Genomic DNA, 16584 nt, shown 5'->3' with positions numbered 1-16584 from the left:
CCGGACAGTAATCAGAGGCGCACTGCGAGGTTATAATTGTTGGAGCTGATTACAAAGCGGGGAGTAATGGTTCAAATTGGGAGAGGAGTGCAACGCCAACTTGTACTAAGTGAAATGTGAACCCTGGAGCGCAGGGTCTGTAGGGTTCAGGTTCTAAAGCCTCCCGAATTCAGATCTTATACCGACGTTTCACCACAAAATGTTTCTTGTAGTTTTCAAAGTTGGATGGTCTTCGCTGCTCAGAAATCCTTTGGATGGTATAGTTTGAATTTTTACTCCCTGTGGTGTAAAGTTGTTTGTGAGTTATAAATAAAGTTTGTCCAATGCACCCTTCAACTATAAACATGAAGCATACGGACAATTACGCTGTAAAATAACTGTTGACGGACATTGTGTTAACACTTCAAACAGCTCCACAACTAAATGCTACAATACATTCTCCAAGTAGCTGTATTTAAATATGTCAGTAGACAGCTGCCAATGTATTAATCGCTTCATGAATACTCTATACTGGAGATGAACATAACCTTTTACATCCTAAGCTCAGCCATGAACTGATTGCAGTGTCTCACTAGAGTAGGTTTTATTTTTAGGTTGGAATCAATGTCACCATCGCTATTACACAACCTTTTTTCAGCTATGTCTCTATCAGCGAGTTCTATTATTGATGGTGTCTATCAGAACCGCCTGGTAGACGAAGAGCTTCTGAATTATCCTTTCTGTATCCAAGCTGTACAAATTAATTAACTAGAACCTCAGAACTCCAAGCAGTTTCTAAATGTTTTTTGCTCTAATTTTTTCTCACCGTGTGCTCATTATTCACTGCAATACAAAGTCCTGCGCTTCTATTGAAACAGCACAGAGAGAAAACTCAGACATATATTTTGTACAGTACTATACAGTTAAATTGAAGACTCAGTTGTTCAGAGAACAACTAGGCACTTAATCCGACTCCACCTTAGGGGTAGAATAAGTCAGGTGGTCCAAAACCCAGCACTTATTTAGCGCTGACAAAGTTGAAAAAAAAGGGGTGGGGGGGTGTTGGCAATTCTTCTGCAACTTGATGGCAACATCTTTGACCAACTGCACTTGAAGCACTTCTTGCACTTACTAAAAGGTTTTTCCTTATGTCTGAATTCTTGCTTGTGTTGTACGTCGCTTTGGACAAAAGCGTCTGCTAAATGAAATTGTAGAATTGTCATAAATCATTAAAAAAAAGATTTTCTGAGATTATTTATTTTTCCATAAATTGAAACCCTTAAAACCTCGATATCTTAGCTACTTACAAAGGCACTTGAAAAATATCTTAGCTTTCCAGAAAATGTCACAGGAGAAAGGTGGTTCTTTCATTATTTTTCAACACAGTCTCCTTTACCTTCAATGCACCATGTTCAAACTTTGCTGTCCCTTCACAGAACAGGGTCCTCCACATTCTCAGCAGCATGGATGACTTAATCACTGCCTATAGTTCAACTGAACTGTCCCTGAATGTTTGTCATATGACTGTTGGTAGCACCACAGTAACTAATGTCTTTTTGGTTGGCTAGGCACTGTTTTTTTTAGTTTTTTAACAGAATCTGGAGCAAATAGTTTACTTCTGAATAATTTAAATGAAACATGTTGAATAAACAGACTGGCGACCTGTCCAGGGTGTCCCCTGCCTTCACCCGAGTCAGCTGGGATAGACTCCAGCACCCCCCACGACCCTAGTGAGGATAAAGTGGTGTATAGAGAATGGATGGATGGATGGATGGATGGATGGATGTTGAATAAACTAACAAAATAGGCAGTGAAATATTCCAATTTCTATCTTTGATTTAGACACTGTTTTTTCAGGTTAAACTTTGTTGCTGCTTGCATTAACCATGTAAGCATGGCATTCTTTTTTCTTGCAAGTCATCATGCTGTTCTAACACAACAAAATAGATTGTTGGTTAATGTTTTCCAAAATGACAAATATGAGTAATGGTACACATAATCAGTCTGAACTGTTGCAGCTTACTAGTGATTAAATACATGGAAACTAAAAACAGGATAGCATGCTATATGAAAACCCTTAAAAAATGTATATATGAATGGAAAATTTGCATTATGTGAATATATTGGGGAAAAAAATGCTGTATGGAATAGATGGAAAACTATATTCCACTGGGTATAAGGCTGTGTGTGTGTGTGTGTGTGTGTGTGTGTGTGTGTGTGTGTGTGTGTGTGTGTGTGTGTGTGTGTGTGTGTGTGTGTGTGTATACATTCCATAACCATTTATTTATTTAGTTTAAACAAAGACCCCTTCAAACACTTCTTCATCCATATGTAGAAATAATACAAAACACACATGCATACAAACACCATTCTTGGCTCTCATTGTATTGACGATTAAAGTCACACTGTGTCACAAACACACTGCACCAAGGGCCATGATGTGAAGCTGTCCTTTGTCCTCACACACATCACACAAGTTGGCTGTAAGGCTTGAATGAGCTGGAATTGAAAAAAGATGGTAAAGCGTGGGTGGCTGTATGCGTGGGAGTCCAGACACATACATATAAAAAATTCCCAGCTTAAGGTAAAACATGTACAGTTTAATGGCACTGTGTAATGCGAACTTTCACAGGAAACCAAAAAAATGGAATGCAGATTATTTACATGTGAAATTAGCTTTTGTACATAGACACAAAAATACAGCTTTAACTGGTTATTACAGACAGGATACATTTAGTAGTTACTATAAACTGTGAGAGCAGACCTCAGCACACACCACTGAGGAGATCTAATGTATTCATTTTAGTTTACAAAGATGTACAACAACATCAGAAAACAGAGGTGAACAGTGATGGAAGTTGTCCAGTTAGTTAGCCTACAGATATTAATCATCTATGTGCCCCATTCCATGGTTTAGTCTATGCTGAGGAACACTGTAGTTGACTCCATGCCTACATATTCATTCATTTTGAATGAAACTGATTCTCATACAAAAAAAAAAGGCTGAGGTTTGAAACGTTGAGGGTGTGTAGCCATAGTAATGAGATGACAAGTTACACAGTCAATGTAAATGTCTATCCCAGCGATACATACCCCAAACATGGCATACATTTATGTTAAAGCTCCTCCTCCAGCCAGGTTTAGCAAAAGTACATCCTAACACAACTAAATCACATTCAACAACTCGCCAGTCATATATTGGGTAGGCCTGAACTAATCACTCAGATAAACCTAGGAAACGGTGGAGAAACTTCAAACATCTTTTTAACAGTCATACTTTAACCCGGGCCTGCACGGTTGCTCAGTGGTTAGCACCGTTGCCTTGCAGCTAAAAGATCTCCGATCTGCGGCCCGGCCTACAGTTTGCATGTTCTCCCTGTGCATGTGTGGGTTTTCTCCAGGTTCTCCAGGTTTCTCCCACAGTCCAAAAATATGCTGAGGTTAATTGATGATACTAAATTGTCCATATGTGTGAATGTGAGTGTGATTGTTTGTCTCCATGTGTAGTCCTGTGATAGACTGTTACCTGTCCAGGTGTCTCCTGACTTCACTCTAAGTCAGCTGGGACAGACTCCCCCACGACCCCAATGAGCATTAAGTGATGTATAGATAATGGATGGATATTTTAACCCAAACCATGACATTCTTCTAAAAAGAATCATCCAGTTTCGGTGCCTAACTGAATGAAGTCTAAAAGGAAAACCGGAAGCAATCAGTGAATAATGGTCCCCTACAGGACACAAACTCTCCTGGGTAAAATGAACCTCTATCTTCCTCTCGAACCTGCTGAGGCAGATTTTACGGCTGTCAAACAAAGGACTTTCTCGCTATGTTCCAAGTGATAAATATGTTTGTTTGAAAACACAATTATGTTTCTCTCACAATATGAATGAATATGCAAAGTAGTCACATAGAACCGTCATTTTTAGGAAACGGGGCTGTGTTAGAGAGTTGAATTTCACTGTATTGAATGATGTACGTGTTAATTTTGACACTAGAAGACTGTTTTCAAAGTTATCTGGTGAAACAAAAATGTTTCACTGAACCTAAACTCGGAGTTCCAGGTGAGTAGGACTTGTCACATCACAACTTGTCTGAGGATCAAGTGGGCACCTCTCTGATATGAGTGGACACTTAAAACATGCACTGCACTGGGAATGGACATTCCATGATGTACATGATGGACATCTTGTGTCAGGTAATAAAACTTTACAGAATGAAAATATTTCCATATTCTAGATTTTTCAGTTAAGTAGGAGGTGTGTTGTTTCAACAATTATCTAATTAAGTAACACAGACAATTTCTGAAAGATGGACATAATCTTCGAGTTAGAAAAGTGAAATCAATACATATATGACTTACGATAGCATTCTTATTAAAAACCAGCAGAGGGCGACTCTACTGGTTGCAGAAGAAAGTCAGATTGTATAAAAGTGTACCTATAAGTACAGGACAAATGATGTTAGTTTCCCTTGATCCATTACCTCAGTAAATATTTTCACAACGAGTTTATGGTCTCAGTCACTAGTTTCACGTCTCCTTCAGTACAATATGACATTCATTTAGTAAATTATAGTTCTATTTAGAGTACAATAGCCAATAAAGCAGGTTAGACAGGTTGCTACTGTATCTTGTGTAGTGTGCTTGAATTCTCGATCAGAGTCACCACTTGGTCGTCACGTTTCAAAACAGCAAGATGGTAACAAACTAATTCCAAAATTAAGGGCTTCAAAACGGAATTGCACCAAGCAACCTGTGACATCCAATGGCCTGTCTGTCATTTATATATAATCTATGCTAGGTTATTTTATGGAAAAAATTCAATTACACAATTATTCAAAGTGTTTTCTTAAATCCATCTTTAATAATAATAATAATGTATTACCAGAGATATTTCTCTAATACCATTGTTTGTTTCCTCAAGGTCAAATACACTGATAATGATGTTAATGATCTGTCAATGCAGGCCCTATGTAGCTCCATCACTTAACAAAGTACATGGGAAGACAGACATGATCATGAGGCCTCAGACCAGACAATCTACTGAGAGAACATTGATATTTAAGCACTTTCCATTTTTATCACTTGATAGGGAAGCTCTCCAATGGGACAGTTTACGTAAAAACTTTGATATGCCTGTCTTTAAAGTGGTACTGTATGCATATTAACATGGGCCATTTAAAGAGGACTAGAGGGAAACACTGGAGGAGCCCTACACAGCCTGCTCCTCTGCAGACACAAGTGCACTTCTGCACTTCCTCCCTCATTCTGTGATCCTTCTTTCCATCTCATCCTGAGCTGGATGTATAATACGTGCTTTATTCTCTGCCTAAAGGGCAAATGCTGCTGAGTGTGTGTTGAGTATGTGTTTGTGCGAGTTGCTCCATAGAAAAACTGTACCACGACCACGACACAAGAGACAGCTGAGCCCAGTGCCCTTTGCCTCAGCTTCTGTTGCCAACTGAAGGCTGGAGGGACTGTGTAACTGCTTCTTATGAGGTATTAATTTTAGCTCCAGGAGCCTAATGACTTCATGATGTTACATTTTGCTGGACAAATAATAACATACATGCATATTTCCACCATACAATGTATAATCTTCTCAAATGTTAGGTACATTTTTCTTTCCTCTAGTATGTGTTGGTGTTAATTTTATATACATACCGTAATATAAAAAGGTGAAATTATTTAGCTCATGTACTGAAGTCAGATCATATTTTTTCTTACCATAGCAGTTGCAATGACCTATTCAATGACCTTTCTCAGAGTTTAAATGAAATATGATAATATACAAACTCTGTGGTGACTTAATTAAGTTGCTGTTTGTTAATGGTAACCAATAAATTCTTCAAACACTGAATCAGGCGGTTGTAACTCAGTACATGCAGGCAGGGTCAACAGGTTTAGTTAATGTTAGACTAAATGTCTAAAAAGCAGGCTGGACATTTGTTCTGCCTGAGTTTGAATGTGGTTTAACTTTGGTTGTCAGAGTCTCAGAAACATTCAAACTCAGTTTTTGCTGCACCACCTTTTAATCAAGTTTAAAACAATGGCCATTTACCATTAGTTTCCATTTCAGGCTAACGTTTGGAATGAATATATTTGTCTCTTATATTTTCACTTTTGACTGGTTCAAATGTAAACTTGATGAGTTACAAGATGCATATCTCTTTAGCGGTACATCGCTAGCGGAGTGGGAAATACAAAGAGGTTCGTAATTCTTCTAACTTCTTTTTCAGCTTCAAAACAACAAAAATGCCAAATACTACCATTATAAGGTATGATACTTTACTCTGCTCACCAGGCAGCATGCTTTCTAAATCTTTTCTGAATGTCTGTAGCCTCTGGCACTCTGTATACAGTGTTTTTTGGCCTGCAAGCAGAAAGGTCTAGTGTGGTCTAGTCTGATTCAACAACTACCTACGAAACTATCTGATTTTCCTTCTAATGCATGACAATGTTTGGTTTTAATGTACATGTCAGTGAGCATGACTGCAAAGCTTGGAAGTTCAAGTGTCTGTCTCAGGGCTATCAAAGACACCTGTAGGCTGGCAACATGATGGAGCTGTGTGACTGGTTTACTATTAAACAATCACCCCTCTGTCAAAGTCAGTGATGAGGGACCTTGAGGAAGGCACCCTAAAGACATTAACAAGGTTGAAAAATAGTGATGTGGCCTTGGTAAATGACTGTTGTAACTAATATGTTGAGTGTTATATACAAAACTCTGTCACTATTTAATTACATGATTCTAACAGTTGATGTGTTGCCATTAAATCGTTTCATCAGGATTTCATTGTGCATTGAAAATGTGCTCCTCTAAGGATTTTCATTTATCAACTGGGCTTGAGCTCAGGATGGCGACAATCTGTGAGGCCATACCTGGACAGAAATATACAGACAGTCAAACTGAGAGACAGACAAGTAGAAAGCTGGCCATCTTCCTCTCTTCCTCTTTCTCCTCCTCCTCATCCTCCTCCTCCCGCCTGTCCTCTTCTCTCACACACCAATGATAAAACAATGATTGGGTAGTGAAGGAGAGAGGGAAGGGTGGATGGATGGATAGATGAATGGATGGATGGATGGATGAATGGCCAATGAAAATGATGCATGCTTGTGAGGGAAAAAAAAGCAAAAAAAATCAATTGAAATGGTAACTGGCAGAGCGAGGAGCTTCTTTTTTTAGGAATAACCTGCAGGAGAAAAACAGGAAATAAAAACAAAAAAGTTGGCTTTTAAATCTCTGCTGGCGATATACAAGTGTGTGTATTTTTGTTGGCATACTTGATTTTCCTCAGCATGCACATCCATGGTTGGAGAGGGAGGATGAGTGAGTGAGACATGCACTTTACTGAAGCACAGTGTGGCTACATACAGCGTGTAGCCACAGCACGACACTGAAAATGCAGATAGCTGCTTGATAGATGCTTCATACAAAGTGATTCTCTGTTCATCGTTTAGCAGCATACAGATGAATCAGACACTGGTCTGACCTAACAGCAAACCTCGGAATGCTAGACCATTTGGAGGCCGCTACAAATTTGAATATTGTCACATAATTCAGTAAAAATAAAATAGTGAGACAAGAGAGTCAGAAAAAGTCAACTACAATCACTGATCCTGCAGGATGGGTCCAGAAAAAACAAGCTATCGAGATACATTATGGAAAGCGCTGTATCTGCTGTAGTTGGAGCTTGACTAATCCCTAGCAGCGATAATAAAGCCACAAATTCTGTTCTAAAGCATTTCCTAATTCTGACAAACCCGAGTGTCATATTTTGTTACCATGGGAGAACATAAAGATGCTTTTCATTATTTCTCATTGTCCCTCCAGGTGGAAAAAAGACAACACTGAATTGTTTGTTTGTTGCGCCAAAAACCACAGTTGTGCACAGAAATTTAAAACCAGCTACATTCAATCCTCCGTGTGATAAGAGGGTATCAGAAAGCTTGTAAAAAGCCATGTTAAACTAATTTTCTGCAAAGCAACAAGATGGCCTACTCTCTGATCACGCAACTAAACCAGCGTGGACCAAGGTGAGTAAAAAGATCATTGTGACTGAGTTCTGGCAGAGCTGCAGGCGGCTGGAAGGCAGCACTGCTGACTGGGAAAACACAACCCTCTTCTACAGCTTGATGGGACTGTAAAGTAGCTAACACACGCAGGGGCAATTGTGGCTGTGTGTGTGTCAGTATGTGTGCTTCATTAGCGTGCATCTTGGCATTGTGTGTTTCATGTGTGTGAGTGTAATGGGTACCGTGTGCTTGCTGAGGTCTTGTTTGCCCATCTTAAGTCAATTAAAAGGAAATAAGGCGGCTCTGACCGGCCCGTGAACCAGCTCCCTCAGCTGAGAGCATGTCTGCACAAAAACACACACACACACACACACTCGCTAACACAGGGAGGCTGATAATACTCCACAACTGGCAATCGACCCTGTGGCCTGCTGTGTGAGAAACAATGGCTCGAAGGCTCTCGGAGTGTGTGTGTTATGTGGCATGTCTGACAAGGCTTTGGAGTGAAACTGTTGGAGTGAACATCAGACACAAATGCAGGACACACAAACACAGCTTCCTTTTGTTTCAGATGAGAGCCAAAGAACACATTTGTGTCGTACAGACATGAACAGCAACACGCAAACACACACAGATGCAGCACTTTGTTAGTAAAGAGACAGTCCATCACGAAGGTGAGATAGGTAAAAAAAAAAAAAAGTCCTACCAAGATGATCTTTATTCTGCTTATCTTATTCTAATAAATCAGTCCTTTGACAACTTTTGACTGATCTCGGTATTTGGGCAAACCTATTAAAATGTTCTTATCGCCGCAGAATGACAGTGTTTAGTAGGTACATTAACGAGGTCTGGCTTTATGAAAAATTCGGCCCAGAATATTGACAGTGATCCATTTAACTTTAAATGATAACAGATTAGTCAAGAATGTCTCGGGTTGGGTTCCAATAACTGATTCTGTTTTGTATCTGGTTCCAGGTGGATAAAAAACTCAAATTTGCTACCAGTGCTGGAGCCAAATCTCCTATTGAACTTTGAATATCCAATCAATCTTTTCATTTTCAAAACATTCAGGTACATTAGCAGCTGTTTATACAGCTCGACAGGACCATCAGAGTGATGAGTCGTCTCACCTAAAGTGATCTAGCTGCATATTGCACATTAGTTCAAAGAAACATCTGCACATTTTGAACTTTAGCTGCAAATGTTGGACTCAAATGGATTCTCACTGCACTCCACTAACTGGATGCAGTGAAATGTTTATTTTACGCAAAATAGCTATGAAGGAATTGTTTTGGTGCATCATGGGAGGGGAGCACAGTTATTAAAATGCTTCAGTCAGTGAAAAGAACAGCAGCCCTGCACAATCCAAACTTTTAGCAAAAATTTTAATTTCAGTGTGTAGTTTTCTGCTCAGAGATTGTTATTGTATTACAATTATATTATATTGGAGAATATTTTGAAAACCATACCATAGACAGCAGAAGAGGAGAAGAAAGTCATGCTAAATGTGCCCCAGTCACAGGCTTATACTCGCAATCTACATCCAGTGAGTAAGTTACAATTCTTTTGCAACTACGCCTAAACCAATTACAGAGATATTCACTTGCTTCATATCATGAACAGCATGTCCATTCATCTGTCATGTCCAGCCTTGGACTGTTGATGGTTCAATCAAATGCCAAAGATGATGCTCACACATAGAGGACTGAACTGAACTCTTCAGAAATTTAAATCAATGGTACTGTGGTGAGGTGGTGCAAAGCAATTCAAAAATGATCCATGCACAAAGAAATAAAGTATTGCTATATTTTATTTTTTCTGAAACAATAACATGTTGTCATGCTTTTTCCAGATTCTGAAGTTGGATCTCAGTCAGTCATTACTGCTGAAGGTGTAAAGGCATGAAGATATGTGTCTGCTAGCTGTGAATGTTTCATATTATTCACAGTCATGCAGCTCTGTGTTAGTAATGACATGCTCTAAAAATAGATGTCTGTCTTTCTGATTTTTTCTGCTTCATAAAGCAGTGCAATTTTGCTCTCTCAGTTTCCATTGTAGCTGTATTGGAAACACCTAAAAGTGACATCAAGCTGTGCATAGTTGTTCAGGTAGTTTTTTTTTTTAATTTATTTGTCAATTTTGCAAAAAAAAACAAACAAACCCAGAAAGAATATGTTTTATTTTGTGGATCTCATGTTTTTAGACTATATACTTTATAGATTTAACATGTTTATCATTTTTTGAGTCGCTCTCCATGTAACGTAGTGGCATGGGCCTACTGGACTTGCACTTGAAATGCTTCAAACTTTCATTTTAAACTGTAGTCTCTGACTTTCAAGCTCGACAGACTCCACAATTCTCTCTTGTGCATTAAATAAAACAAAAAAAACAAAAACAAACAAAAAACTTCTAATGTTTTTTTTTTTTTTTAAATAGCCCAAAATCATCTCTACATGGGACTAAAATTCTCATAGGACCTCTGTTCGGAGATATATCATGGATAATTGTGGTGGAATCCTTACTTTACAGATTACAGACATGGCACATTTACCATGGATTAAGACCACAGACAGCTTTAGCAATTATTGCAAATTAGTAGAGGTCCACAGGAAACCCTAGTCCAACATGAAAAAGGATTAAGCAACATTTTCAAAGGAAACAACACATTTGACTCAGTATTTAATGATTTGGATTGAAGTAATTTAAACTTAGCTCATACTACCACCTTTCTTTGTGAAAATTTGTTTCATTTGTTGAAACTTCTATGTTAACATAATATAAGTAATATTCTGTATGTTAAAACATAATTAGGAGGTCTCTCCTGCATCCAAGAGGCAGTGAAAAAACACCTTTATTTTGACTTGTTGGTGGGTTTATGAGGGATGGACCACCCGCTGCCACCAGTCTTTAAAAACCATGTTGTTGGATACACCATGACACTGGATACCGGGGCGTCTTTGTCTGGCCTTTGCCCCATTCTAACTTTCCTGAAATCCTAACTAAAAGAAAAGCCAAATCAACTTGTTCTGTGATCACGTTCTCTGTGCTCCCACTGTGAGCAGCATGGTAAGTACCAGCTCCTAATGCATCGCTTCTGTCCTATGCCAATCTCCGAGCTGTTCTTGTAGAGGTGAGGGACCACTTAATCCTATATCCCTAACCCCAGCTCATAATAAACAGGCTACATTTAATCCACAACACAGAGGAGCAAGGGTTAAGTCTTTATCGCCGGCCATGCCAATGTTCTCTCTTTTATTCGCACTCACATTCATCTCTTTGTGAGTGTCATTATAATACTGCTATTGTAAAATCACTGGATTTAGATCTGGACCAGCTGTCTGCATTAAGTTAGAGGAAATGAATCACTATTGCTGCTGAGGCAGAAAATATAATGCCAGTAATTTATTAAACAGATGTAAATACAATGATAGAGGCTGAAAAGTTACGGAGATATCTGGAGTTCAGCATACTGTATCTGTCAGTGTGTGAGTCAGTCCAATGTGCAAAAATCCTCCAGGGGGAATATGCGACTGTGAATTATCTTTATGTCATAATCACTCAAAGTTCAGCATCCAGTGAAGCAAAAGGTGTCCAGATGAATCAGGCTTTTCAGGTTTCCAAATAAACAATTGCATATTACAAAATAAAAAAGCCCCCATCCTACTACTGCAGTGTATGATCTAAAAGTAGAACCCTACAATTCTAAACTGGCCTTAATTTGCTTTACGAAATCTGAGAATTTCCTTCAGTATGTGGTTCCAAGTGCAACATCAAGTACTGAGGTGTCTAGCATCTAACAACCATATCCTGTAAAACTTCTAGGCTTTTACACTATGGGAACTTTTATCTTTGTGCCAGTTCTGCTTTTGTTTCACTGTCCTTTGTCTGTTTTAGAAATGAGTGCCAGGTAAATTTCAGCACCCACCTGAAGGTAAACTATACCATGTTCCAGGTACTGGATGGTTGAGAAGGAGGTGGGTTGCGCATGATTGTCAAGCCTCAAATACAACAGCAGGAACTATGTCACTCCTCTCTGAACACCAGCAGGGTCTTTAGAAGTTATTTATACAGAGGAGCAATAAACAAGAATCAGGAAAAGAAACTTTAATAATCCCTGCAGGGAAACTGCTACACAACAGTTGGTTAAGATTGTCTCAACAGTGACTCAGTTGTTTACCATCACAGTTTTATTCCTCTTAGAATACTCTCTGGGGGTGTTGTTGTTGTGGTCACCATGTCTGCCACCATTATCAGCTGGTCTGGGGTGTGAACAATGCAAATGTGGAGCTGCTGGCCACCAGTAATGCCATTCAATGAAAGACAGGTAAAACAACATACCAGAAGTCTACTATCAGGTGCTAATATACAAGCAGTGCACACACTTTATGCATGTGTAAAGAAAGAGAAACTGGAGAGAGATTTTCAGAGATACACGTCACCTGGCACCTTTATAAAGATGTACCTTTAATCTGTTCTATGTTGTAAAATGGGAGAACAACGTAGGACTCATCACTTTTGCCCTACAAGTTAGAGAGTGATACAGAGCTCCAGGTTATGATTAAGTTCCTGTTGTAGAAAAGTAGCTTTAGAACACGACACAAGTCTTTGATTTTTGCATTTGGTTTGAGCTGATGAAATTATAGTGGTAGCACTGACAACAGAAAGAGTACATGAAGAAGGCTTACAAAGAGGAGCACAGAAAGAGATCCATCATGTGCCCAGTCCATTAGAGAAAGACACAGCGCCCATACATGGTGGAAATACACATACCATATAATCATTCAATCAGCTCATATGAATAATGAATGAAGAGAAAGCAGGGAGCTGTGATGGTATGAAGTGCATTATATCAAGCAGAGCATTTCAAATCATGATTCACACACTGACACACATTAGTTCAGAGATCTTAAATTCAATCCCTGGAACAAAGAAAAAAAATCTCCATAATCCTAATTGGAAATTGCAGATTGTTTCCATGCCACGGGTGTTCCATACCTTGTTCTGAAGGGCTACATTCAACACATATGGCGAGTTGGTGCATGAAGGTTCTGCACTTATTGGATTCCCAAGGTACAAAATTGCCAAATGTAGCCCAAAATTTTATTCTTGGAAAGGAGCGTCTCAGGTAGTTTCAAGTTCTGTTAGTCTCACAAGCATCTAACCTGCAGCTTGATGCCCCCTTAAACCTCTGTTAACAGGCTGAAGGAGCAGGTTGTGTTTTATGTTATAATTGTTGTTTGTGAAATGACATCAAACTATACTGTATTTCACAGGGGATCTTTATGATCTGCGACAACTATTCCCAACAACAGAAGCCTCATGATAGAGACTTCACTGAAGTTATGGATTCTTTTGAACAGTTATGGATTCTTCCAAGCAGAGCTGCTCTTGTGTCAGCCCAGGATGCCCCTGTGCAGCCTGTCTGATATGAGGAGCTGTGATTGGTAAGTCAAAATGTGAGCAGACAAGATGACTTCAGCATACTCCATTTACATGCTCACCAGACAACTCCTCCCACACTTTGTACAGAGATGTGACCAAGGTGTTGGCACTGACAGTAGTTAAGGAGGGAGGAGGCAGGGAAAGAGCGAAATGGGTCTTCGGAACTCCACTTGATGAGTTGCATATGCAATGTTGGCACGTCAGTATCCGTGCAGCCATGTGCACGAGCTCCTGTCCGTTCAGTTTGTTATCCTGCATTCCTACATGCCACAGCACCCCAGGACATGGCCATATGCCATCGGCTTGGCCCGCTGATCAACACTGCTCCAGCCTCGCATGACAGCTCGCAATGCACACATAGGCACACACTCACACACAATAGTTCTGGCAGATGGGTGAAAAGGTGGGCCACGTCATGTGTGAAGTGAACAGAGGGCAGGGGGGTGTTAGCAATTATGGTGAAACAGACTGCAAAGACAGACAGACACGTGTGCCTGTGTGTGTCTGTGTGTGTCTCTGTGTGTGTGTGTATGTGTGTACAGCAAGAAAGTTACACATGGGCATGTACAGACATATAAGCAGAGCATCAACCACAACAACAACTGTGCACTCTAGACAGGAGAGTCATCTAGACAACCAGCACAGATTGAAGACGTACCTGTCAGTGCGTACAGACCGCTGCCTTATGGCCTCCATCTATCCTACTAAGAAGCATAAGGTGCATGTGTAGGAATCAGACACTTCACTGGGTAGCTCGATTGTCAATACCTAAGGCCTTCTACTGTGCTTTGTTCAATCTGCACTCAGCAGCTCGAATATATGTGTTTATTTGAATATAATGTTTTATAAATTTATAATGTTTTATCAAATATATGTGTAGATTATTAATCTTTCCTCAACAGTCATCTCAATTACAAATTCTATCCAGGGCAGCAGAATGGATCTTAAAGCAAAGGGTTAGAGTATACATATGTTGGCTCCGCAGCCTGTCAAATCACATCACAAAGACCAACTCTTATCCAGACCAGCTTTGTGCATACAGAGACTGTCCTATATAGAGAAGATTATTAGTGAACTGTTGTGCTCTGCATTTTTTAAATGCAGCAATAGGACATATAGAACAAGTGGAATTAATATTTGTTTTTATTTCTTAATATTTAGGACTGGAAGTTTAACCAGTATGTGTTTGCAAGTCAGTAAAAAGTGTCATTAGTCATTTCAGTCAATATGTGATAACTTTCCATATTTAAAATTTTTGTGAAGTTTGTCAAAGATGTGTCAAAGATTGTAGGCATTTAACGACCTCAGCAGCTGGATCTCCCAGTGATTTCAGTCTGTTTACCACAGGGGGATAAAATGGTATTTAATCACGACTACTAAATATATATTAAAGGATCTGATAACAACAACATAAAGTGCTGTTTTGGTACATTTTGCGATAGACACATACAGTTAGACCCTCCATAAAAACGCTGGCAAAAATTCTTGATTATGCGAATAAATATGCGGGTTTTTTTATGCCATTTTATGCAGAGAAATTGCGGAAAGTTGCAAAGTATGCGAATAGTTGTGAAATATGCAAAAATATGCGCGATTCACCTGCCGTCTGGCCGCGGAGGGATGTGTCCTCTAATCAGACACTGGGACTGCTGCGGGGTTACTGGACTGACAGCCTGTGCTTTGGGACGGGGAGAAGCTCACAGCAGCACCTGCTGCTTGTTGAAAACAGTAACTGCAGAATGATCCGAGTTTTCCTGTCAGTCTCCAAAAAGGCATAAAAGTCGCTAGATTTGTGGTTAGTCGCTTTTGACAAAAAAGTCGCTAGGACGCTTTGGAAAGTCACTAAGTTGGCAACACTGGCGCCGCGCTCCGCATCAGCTCGTGCTTCTAGTGTGTGTGTGTGAATGCGCGAACTGATTAGGTCAGGCCAGGCGTCACATAAAAACTCACTCATAACTCCATTTATATTGGTTATAGTTTTCTCATTTTATGCGGAAATTTTGAAATCTAGCGGGACTGGCATAATTCTCCTTTTTTTCGTTGGATTGTGAGATTCTTGCCTGAATTATGCGCTGTTTTGCGGGGATTATGCGGCCTTTTGGGAAATAATTGACCCCCGCATAATCAGCGGCATTTTGGTGATTAATGCAGGAATTCATGCGATCGCATAATCACATTTTTCTGGAGGGTCTATACAGTAATCTGGTTGTTTGGCTGGAATAATTCATAACAGGACTTGCTTTAAAGAAAAAAGAACCCCCTTAAAGGGTAAAGGAATTCGCTGTATATCTTATAAATTATTTATTGAATATCCACAAATCTCATTAGGTCTAAATAAAATTCAAACATTTATTCGTCAATAGCCAAGTGGATTCAAAGGACATAAAATATAAAATATCACCAATTAATAACCTTTGAACTTATAGGTAAATGATTAATTTACACTTGTTTGTAGATATTTACCAAAAACAATGTCCCATGTCTTTGCCTGTTGGACCCATTATTTTCTCATGGAAGCATCATATTAAATTAGTTCTGCTGAAGTGTCTACAGCAAAGAGTTGATGCAAGTAAAGTGTCCTCATGTGTTAATGTTTTGTAAAATTCTCTTGAAGAGAAGGTTTCCATTTTTCCATGTATATTGAATGTTCCTTTTTCTGAATGACTGTTTTTTCTGTTTCACAGATTGCAAAGCTCTGTGAAGCAAATAGAGATAACTTGATCATAGAAGACGTTATGTGTAAACATTTTGGTTACAGTTGGGTAAACTTCGTTTGCACCAGTTGTGTTCGACTTCAGTTTTCTACTTTCTACTTAAGGCATTCATTTATTTCCAAAAAATAAAAATTGAAACAAGATATCATGGAATATGCTGTAGAAAGGTATTCCGGGGATTCAGGAACTTAAATTGTAAGAAGCAGTTGTTGTTGATGAGTGGGAGAGCGCAGAGAGTGAAAGTAGTGTTGAGAGTGATGAGAATAATCCTCTGCCCATGTAACAGAGATAAAGACACACTGAGGTTTTAGCTCAGGAGATTGACCTCATTGCTGGCACACACACGCACACACACACACACACACACACACACACACACACACACACACACACACACACACACACACACACACACACACACACACACACACA

At 39.4% G+C, this 16584-nt stretch overlaps 1 protein-coding gene across 3 annotated transcripts in view; it reads right to left on the bottom strand.

Annotated features, from left to right (window-relative positions):
• Positions 1 to 16584, bottom strand: part of bcas3 (BCAS3 microtubule associated cell migration factor) — a 418130-nt gene that overhangs the window by 177163 nt on the left and 224383 nt on the right. The window contains exon 24 of one of the 3 annotated variants that reach the window (XM_022195626.2): positions 2559 to 7173. The exons of the other annotated variants lie outside the window; for them this stretch is intronic. Coding sequence (XP_022051318.1) covers positions 7163 to 7173 — 11 coding nt within the window. The 3' untranslated portion in view covers positions 2559 to 7162. Of the gene's footprint in view, positions 1 to 2558; positions 7174 to 16584 lie in introns of those variants that run through there. 3 annotated transcript variants of the gene reach the window in all.

The sequence above is a fragment of the Acanthochromis polyacanthus genome, chromosome 13 (assembly GCF_021347895.1).
Source record: "Acanthochromis polyacanthus isolate Apoly-LR-REF ecotype Palm Island chromosome 13, KAUST_Apoly_ChrSc, whole genome shotgun sequence".
In the NCBI taxonomy this organism is placed as follows: Eukaryota; Metazoa; Chordata; class Actinopteri; family Pomacentridae; genus Acanthochromis; species Acanthochromis polyacanthus.
Note: the sequence above shows the minus strand (reverse complement) of the source record. Positions and strands in the feature narration are given on the sequence as shown.